General features: G+C 54.0%; 1 protein-coding gene across 1 annotated transcript; it reads left to right on the top strand.

Moving 5' to 3' along the window:
* Positions 1-12: 12 nt before the first annotated feature.
* Positions 13-8748, top strand: CCMA1212_002670 (Iterative polyketide synthase CazM; the record flags this gene model as incomplete). Its single annotated transcript, XM_073700047.1, has 5 exons — positions 13-138; positions 190-447; positions 652-1332; positions 1407-5635; positions 5712-8748. Coding segments are annotated over 5 exons (8331 nt in total), but the record flags the coding sequence as incomplete, so codon positions are not given.
* Between the last annotated feature and the right edge of the window lie 398 nt (positions 8749-9146).

Genomic DNA, 9146 nt, shown 5'->3' with positions numbered 1-9146 from the left:
ACAGCAACAGGTTCCAGGCTGGAGGAACGCAGCTGGTCAAGGTATCTTACATATGTAACCCGACTGCTTCCAAGCCTAGCTTCAGCGCCGTCAGCCGCATCAACCCGACTTGCCATGGCGAACATTGTCTATGGCTCGGTCAGTAGATCCTGTAAGCGGCTGGAGAGAGTACGGACATACTATTGACAGGATTCGTTTGAGGAAACCAAGGCTCTGGCAGGCGGAGGGCGGCGAAATTCGGACGTAAGCAATCAGAAAGGAAGAGAAAGAAGCAAAAAAAGTCCGCCTTGGCAGAGTCCGAAGAAGTCATCAAGTGTGATCCGCATCGGAGTATCTCAACTCCGGAACACAAAGTTGACGGTTGTCACTGAGGACAGAAACTTGGAACTCCATGTCAGCAGTATCAGGGAAACATCAAGTTCTAATGACGGCGGCGGGCAATTGTCTGTCAGCATCCCCAATTAAGGGCGGGAGGAAGGATGAGGCCGGATCTCTCAAAGATGCTAAAAGCGAACGTACAGTCCACGACATTCTACGTCTTGTTGACATACATGTATCTCTCAGCTTGAAGGCATCAAGGCTTGATCACCGCGATAGCTTGTGGTACTCAACATTACCACACAAGGGTTCAAACCAGGGCAACTTCAACAGCAAAAGCGCATCATCCTCATTCGTCATACAGCACAGACAATCATGGCGGCCTCAAGTACACGCACTCTGCTCATGTTTGGGCCTGGGGCCATGGCCCTGAACGAGACCTACTTCACCAGCATCTTGTCCTTTATCAGCACGGATTCCGCCAGCCAATGGGCCCTGAGCGCCGTCAGAGACATTGAGAGTCATTGGCCATCCCTGTGTGAAGCAATTCCGAAGTTGCAACACATTCCAGGCATCGACCACGCTCAGAAGCTGGCAGAGTGGCTGCGGACAGGCACTCTCACTCCTGGATCGACCATTGCCAAGCTCCCCAATGCTATTCTTGGCCCCCTGGTTGTCATTGCACAACTCGTCGAGTATCTGCGGCACGTCGACTCTCTGTCAGACTCTGGGCTCCGAGGCGGCGAAGGCTTCCAAGTGCCGTCTGCTTCCAATGCAGAAACAGTAGGATGCTGTCTCGGCGTGTTTAGCGCCCTGGTGGTGTCGTCCAGCTCTTCTTGGGCTCAGTTCTGCCACAATGCCTCGGCGGTAGTTCGCATTGTGTTTGTACTGGGTGCCCTGTCCGATGCACAGGACGAGACTGATGCCTCAGGGCCTTCAGTTTCACTGATAGCCTTTTGGAGAGGTGGTCAGTCGCTGTCGGATCTGAACAAGGCACTGGAAAGGTTCTCCGAGGTAAGAAATCAAGCTCACAGTACCATCTTGCAGTCTTTTCTAAGTGCTATTGCTGACGAACTGTAACACAAAAGGCATACATCTCCGTCCTATACGACGAGAATAGGGTTACCGTAACAGCGTCGACTCGCAGCGTGGCCGCCCTGAAGAATCACCTCCAGACTGTTGGTATTACAGCCAATGGGACAGAGTTCCATGGACGATTTCACGCCGCCCAGCTCTACAAGGCCGAGCTGGAAGCCTTTCTCGTCTACTGCAAACGATTCCCTACCTTTCAACTTCCGGACGCATCCTGCATCGTCGTGCCCACGAGGGTCAACTCGGAAGATGTGGTCACCAGCCAAGAGTCTCTGCTTGAGATCTCCTGCCGCGCATTCCTCGTATCGCAGTTCGACTGGATCAAGACCTTTCGTTCTGCTGTTTCGAGCACCGTGCAAAACAGGGCGTCTCGCATCATCGAGTTTGGGCCAGAGAGATGCGTCCCGCCAACGCTTCTTCGACGACTCAACAGCCAGGTCACCCACTTCGACTTTGAGCAGAGCATCAAACGCACCAAGGCAAGCCAGAGTCATGATCAAGAGCTTCCCGATGGAGTGGCCGAGAACGACATCGCTGTCATTGGAATGGCGTGCAAGGTGGCCGGAGCAGACGACGTGAACGAATACTGGGAGCTTCTGTTGCAGGGCAAGTCACAGCATAGGGAGCTGATTCCCAACGACCGCTTCGTCATGGAGACGCCTTTCCGGCCCTTTGAGGCTGGCGACGACAAGAAGAAGTGGTTTGGCAACTTCATTGGTGACCACGACGCCTTTGATCACAAGTTCTTCAAGAAGTCTCCCCGCGAGGCTCTTCACATGGATCCCCAGCAACGGCTCATGCTGCAGGCGGCGTATCAGGCCGTGGCACAGTCTGGCTATTACAACGTCAACATGAACGTCCATGGCCCTACCAAAGTCGGCTGCTATATCGGCGTGGTTGCGAACGACTACGAGAACAACATCTCTCACACCACGCCCATCGCATTCTCGGCCACAGGCGCACTGCGAAGCTACATTGCTGGAAAGGTGAGCCACTTCTTTGGCTGGACGGGCCCTGCGATGACGGTCGACACGGCCTGCTCGGCATCTACCGTCGCCCTTGACCTGGCTTGCAAGGCTATCCTGAGCGGCGAGTGCTCGGCGGCTCTCGTCGGCGGCACCAACTTCTACAGCACGCCCATGTTCTTTCAGAATCTCGCTGCTGGCTCGTTCCTCAGCACGACTGGACAGTGCAAGCCTTTTGACGCAAAGGCTGACGGCTACTGCCGTGGTGAAGCTGTCGGTACCGTCTTTCTCAAGAAGTTGAGTCAGGCGGTTGCCGACGGCGACCAGGTTCTTGGTGTCATCTCGGCCACTGCCATCAATCAAAACCGAAACGAGACACCCATCTTTGTGCCCAACTCGCCGTCTCTCACAAACGTGTTCCGGACTGCAATTGAGAAGTCTGGCTTAGACGCCAAAGATATCTCCGTTGTCGAAGCCCATGGAACGGGAACACCGGTGGGAGATCCCGTTGAGTACGACAGCATCCGTCAAGTGTTTGGAGGCGCCGTGCGAGCTGGACAGGATGCCTTGCAAGTCGGGTCGGTCAAGGGGCTGATCGGCCATACCGAGGGTGCCTCTGGTGTCGTCGCCCTCATCAAGATTCTCCTGATGCTTCAGCGAGGCCAAATCCCGCCGCAAGCCAGCTTCGACTCCATCAATCCATCCATCAAATACTCAGCATCGGACAACCTGGAGATCACAAAGACGCCGCTTCCATGGAAGCAGGAGTTCAAGGCGGCTCTCATCAACAACTACGGCGCTGCCGGATCGAATGCGTCCGTCATCATCAAGCAAAGGCCGGCACAGTTATTGAAACGTCCGCTGCCCGTCGTCGATGGTGATACCGAGGCATTGCTTTCCAAAGACGGTGCTGGTGACGCTCACAAGGTCCCTTTCTTCATCTCTGGGCTTGACGAGAAAGCCATCCTTGCTTATGCGCAGAAGCTCCGTCAATTTGTCGACTCCCAGGACAGCCTCGAGATTCCAGACCTGGCATTTAGCATTAACCGACAGTCCAACTGGTCTCTTGGCCGAGGGTCTGTCCTCACCTCGAGTTCCATCGCCGAGCTTGACGAGAAACTGGCTTCTATCGAGACTTTTCCGATACGATCATCGCCACCCCCGGTGATTCTGTGCTTCGGGGGTCAAGTTTCGACATTTGTCGGGCTCGACTATCAACTATTCGAAAAATCAGCGATTCTGCGACGCCATCTTGATCAATGCGATGAGGTCTGCAAGTCGATTGGCGCAGGGAGCATCTATCCTCGCATATTCCAGAGCGATCCCATCGATGATCCCTCGATCCTTCAGCCGCTTCTCTTCTCCATGCAATATTCGTGTGCTATGAGCTGGATCGACTGTGGCATTGCGCCGGTGAAACTTGTTGGCCATTCTTTTGGAGAGCTCACCGCGCTCTGTATCTCGGGTGTGTTGAGCTTACAAGACGGACTGAAGCTGGTCTACGGCAGATCCAAAGTCATCAAGGAATCATGGGGTGCCGAAAAGGGATCAATGCTCGCAGTTGAAGCCGACTTGGAGGAGCTCGAGAGCCTTTTGACTACTGTCGATGCGTCTTTGCAGAAAGGCAGAGCAACCATCGCATGCTTCAACGGCCCGCGAAGCTTCACAGTCGCTGGTTCTACAGCAGCAATCGATGCAGTGCAGCAGGCTATTTCCAACCATCAGCCTGCACTAAAGCACAAGAGGCTCAACGTGACCAATGCTTTCCACTCGGTGCTTGTTGAGCAGCTGAAGCCGGACCTGGAGGCTCTTGGTCGTCAACTCACGTTTGCGCTGCCTCGGATTGCGCTTGAGCGGGCGACTAGATCACGCCAGGACAACAAACTGTCAGCGTCCTACGTTGCGGACCACATGAGAGAGCCAGTCTACTTTCATCATGCTGTTGAAAGAATCGCCAAAGAATACCCGGAGGCTATCTGGTTAGAGGCTGGCTCCAACTCTACAATCACGACCATGGCAAGCAAAGCACTTGGCTTGCCCAAAGCATCGACTTTCCAGCCCGTCAACGTGACGAACAACAGCAAGGCTCTCTCCCAGCTTGCCGACGTGACCGTGAATCTGTGGAAGGCGGGTTTGCGTGTCTCATTCTGGCCGCACTCACGAGCACAAACCTATGAGTACAAGCACATCATTCTTCCGCCGTATCAGTTCGAGAAGCATCGACAGTGGCTCGAGTTTAAGCCCCCTCAGGCACAGAAGGTTGTGGTCCAGACTATCACATCCACTGAAGCAGGTAATGGGACTCTGCAACAACAGCCTCTCGGCCTTTACATGCTCTTGGACAGGGGCGTGGACAAGTACCGCTTCCGCGTCAATACGGCAGCGGCACAGTTTGTTGATGCCATGTCCTATTATGCCGTGGGAAAGACCCAGACTTGCCCGGCTACGTTTGAGTTGGACTTGGCAGTTCAGGCTCTCCTGAGCATTCATCCCGAACTGGGCGACACCAGCAGGTTGGACCCCCAAATTTACAATATGGTCAACCCAAAGAATATCCATGACGCCTCGAGAGAGCTTTTTGTGCTATTTGAGAGACTTGGTCAGGACGAAAACAGCTGGGACTTCAAGATAACTAGCAAGGGTAAAGACGATGGAGAGTCCCTGCACATGAGCGGACAGCTACACTTCCAGGCCGCCGACGATGCTCGCTCCCGCCTTGAATTCGGCCGGCTTGATCGCTTCATTACGCACGACCGATGCTTGCAGGTTCTGGAAAGCAGCGGCCGCTCCGACGAAGTGATCCAGGGGCAGACGATCTACAGCGTATTGTCCTCCAGCGACGTCCACTACGGCCAGAGGCTGCGCGGCCTGCAGAGACTCGTTGGTCGATCAAACGAGTCCGCTGGTAGAGTTGTGCGAAGACGATCAGGCAAGTCGTTTGTCGACTTTGCTCTTGGAGAGGTTTTCACCCAGGTCGGAAGCATCTGGGCCAACTGCCTGGCTCAGCATCTACGCAACACAAGGAACAAGAGCATTTACGTGGCCACTGGAGTTGAGCAGTGGTCCAAGTCATCAAACGTGCTGAACAAGTTTAACCAAGGCTTTTACGACAACGATCCCGAGATTGAATGGCATGTTCTCGCTCAGCATAAGCGCAATACATCCGACGACTCCTTCACAACGGACATATTTGTCTTTGAAGCGGCATCTGGTGACTTGGAAGAGGTCATTCTCGGTATCAGATATGCTCCCGTGCCATTGTAAGTACACGCATCTATCCAAAATATTATCTACATGTATGCCTTTCAGTTCTTCGTTACTGACATCTGAACTTAGGGACCAACTCCTCTCGGGCTCTACAACCACGACAGCAGCTGTACCAGTAGCAAACGGATATGTCCCCTTGACCACACCATTTGTGCCGGTGCCATCCACAACGAAACAGACGTCTGTACCACATCCCCAGGAGGTAATCAAGAAACCAGCTCCAGCGGCAGCTCCCAAGAGGGATATCAAGGAGGAGCTCTGGCTCAGGCTGCGGCCGGTTCTGGCGGACATCTCTGGACTGGAGCCGGAGGAAATCCAACCGACAGACGCACTGGCCGACATTGGAATCGACTCCCTCATGGGAATGGAGATGGCCCGCGAAGTCGAGACGACTTTCAACTGCACCGTGGAACAGTCCGAGCTGCTAAGCATCGTGGACGTACCAGGCATTCTCAAGTTTTTGCAGTCTGCGCTTGGCGACGAGGATGTTCACGACTCTTCCGAGTCCATGAGCACCGCCTCCTCTGACGCAAACGTTCACTCACCGCCTACCTCAGGTTCAGAGATGGCATCACCGAATCTGAAGGCCTCTTATGGCTCGTCATATGGATCATCATCCGACTTGCCTGCTTCCGCTGTTCTTGAAGCTTTTGGCGAGTCTAGCGCAAAGACCGATCAGTTCCTCAAGACTCACGGCTGTGCTGGCTATCTCGACGGCGTTTCGCAAAAGCAAACAAGATTGTGTCTAGTGCTGACCAGTGCAGCCTTCAAGCAGCTTGGATGCGATCTCGAGGCCGCCAAGCCAGGGGAAGTCCTGCAGCCCGTTCCGTTTGTTGAACGCCATGGACGTTTCCACCAGTACCTGTACAGTATGCTCGAGGAAACGCGGATTATCAACATTGACGGAGACGTCATGACGCGAACTGCTATTCCGCTGCCTTCTCAATCTGCAGATGCAATCTTGCAGGATCTCATGAGACGCCACGCTGACAATGGATCTTCCCACCAGCTTGCCTACAATGTTGGCTCCAGAATGGCCGATGTGCTGTCAGGCAAGGCAGACGGTCCGCAGCTCATCTTTGGCGACGCAAAGAACCGCGAGCTGGTGGCAAGCTTCTACGGTGAACTGCCATTCAACAAGCTGTACTTTGAGCTGATGGCCGATTTTCTCACACGACTGGCAACAAAATTGAAGCTGTCTTCCTCGCAAAATGGCACGCCTACCCTCAAGATTCTGGAGATGGGAGCTGGAACCGGCGGCACAACAAAGGTGCTTCTGCCCGTCCTTGCAAAGCTTGGCATCCCCTTGGAATACACCTTCACCGACCTCTCGCCTTCCCTGGTAGCACAGGCCAAGAGACGGTTCAAGGAGTACCCCTTTATGAAGTTTGCTGTTCACGACATCGAACAACCCCCCTCTGACCCCGAGCTTATCGGCTCACAGCACGTTGTCATTGCCAGCAACGCAGTACACGCTACTCACTCACTGAGTGACTCGGCCCGGAACATTCGCAAGTTCCTGCGACCGGACGGATTCCTCATGCTCCTTGAGATGATGAGGACTCTTCACTGGGTCGATGTGGTTTGGGGCACCCTCGAGGGCTGGTGGCTGTTTGACGACGGCCGGACACATGCCATTGTCAACGAGCAGCGATGGGAGAAGGAGTTGCTCGCATCGGGCTTCAAGCATGTGCGCTGGACTGACGGAAAACTGCCGGAAGTACACGTGCAAAGAGTTATCATTGCTCTGGCCGGCGATGGTGATGGGGATCTGAGCAAAGTCCCAGCCTTGACAAGCCCCAGGCTGGAAGAAGAAGACGACCATGGCTCCAAGGTTGACGGTGAAGAACGAAAGCGGGTAGCTAGCGCCTATGTCGAGAGCACGATCCGAGACTTTGCCATTCCCAGCTACACAGGACCTATCTTGAACACAGCATCTGGCGCTGGTGCCAGCGTCCTCGTCACGGGTGCAACCGGCAGCCTCGGCAGCCATCTTGTGGCGCACATTGCCGGCTTGCCCTCGGTTGGTACAATCTACTGCCTGAACCGGCCCAGACCCGGCAAGAAGGGCCAGGAGGACCAGTCTCGCGACCCCCTGAGCCGGTTGATGGAAGTACTGGCGTCCAAGAGCATCGAGCTGAGCGACGCGGAGGTCAGCAAGTTGAGAGTGTTCGAAACGGAGTTGCCACTGCCTCAGTTTGGTCTTAACGAGAGCCAGTACGAGCAGCTGCTCAACAACGTAACGCACATCGTCCACAGCGCTTTTCCGGTCAACGGCCTACGCTCTCTCAAGCAAAACGAACCGCAATTTACTCTCATGCGTAACCTCGTCGATCTTGCTGCCGGCGTATCTGCTCGTCGCCCGGCCGAGTTCAAGTTCACCTTTCAGTTCATCTCCTCTCTATCCGCTGTGGGCATGTATCCAAAGGTCCGCGGAGAACAGAGGGTACCAGAGCAGCAATGGGACGTCGACAGCGCTCTTCCCAACGGATACGGCGAAGCAAAGGTCATCTGCGAGCGCGTCCTGCTCGAGACACTCGGTCAGCATCCCGATCGCTTCCGTGCCATGACGGTGCGACTGGGGCAACTCTCTGGCTCCATGAAGACCGGATACTGGAACCACATGGAGATGCTTAGCTTCCTGTTCAAGTCCGCTCAGACGCTGCGTGCTCTGCCGGACGTCGACGGCGCAGTGTCTTGGCTACACCTAGAGGACGCCTCGGCCTCGCTGGCTGACTTACTGTTGCGTGACGCGCCTACATGCCATGCCGTCTATCACTTGGACAACCCCGTACCCAGAGACTGGAAAGATGTGATTCCCGTGCTCGCTGATGCGTTGGATATCCCCAGAAGCCACATTGTGCCGTTTGAGGAGTGGCTCCGAAGGGTGCGTGCCTACCCTGGGGAAGACCCATGGGATAACCCGTCGGCCAAGGCGATGGACTTTTTCGAGCACAAGTTTAAGCACATGTCTTGTGGCGGAGTGACGATGGCTACGGACAATGCGATGGAGCATTCGGAGACTTTGAGGGCTGTACGCCCTGTGAGTGATGAATTGGTGCGCAAGTATATCCAGGCGTGGAAGGACAGCGGATTCTTGCGATGAGTCTGCATACAAGCTTGGTTTTTTTCCATCTAGATGAAGTCTCATTCATATGAGATATTTCTTGCTATTTTCTCTATCTCAGTATATACTGTTATTGACAATTTATCTCTCCTGCTGTGAACCGTATAATCATTCGCAGTAACAACAAAGACGTGAAGTATGCTTGTAACTCAAAAATTTGAAAACAATATTTCACTCAAGTGGTCCTGAGATGAGGTACATACTCTTTGAAAATAGGGAGATGCTGTCCCGCACCATAACTTGGCTATCCAGCACCCTAGCAGTTTGATATGTATCACTAATACTGCTAACACGAGATGAGACATTCTACTCTACTACTACTACTACTACTGTATTCTTCTTGCCTTGGTAGAAGCATTGCTTGATACCTAGTCAAT

This window comes from Trichoderma ghanense, assembly GCF_004382785.1.
Source record: "Trichoderma ghanense strain CCMA-1212 chromosome Unknown scaffold_2, whole genome shotgun sequence".
Taxonomy (NCBI): domain Eukaryota; kingdom Fungi; phylum Ascomycota; class Sordariomycetes; order Hypocreales; family Hypocreaceae; genus Trichoderma; species Trichoderma ghanense.
Note: the sequence above shows the minus strand (reverse complement) of the source record. Positions and strands in the feature narration are given on the sequence as shown.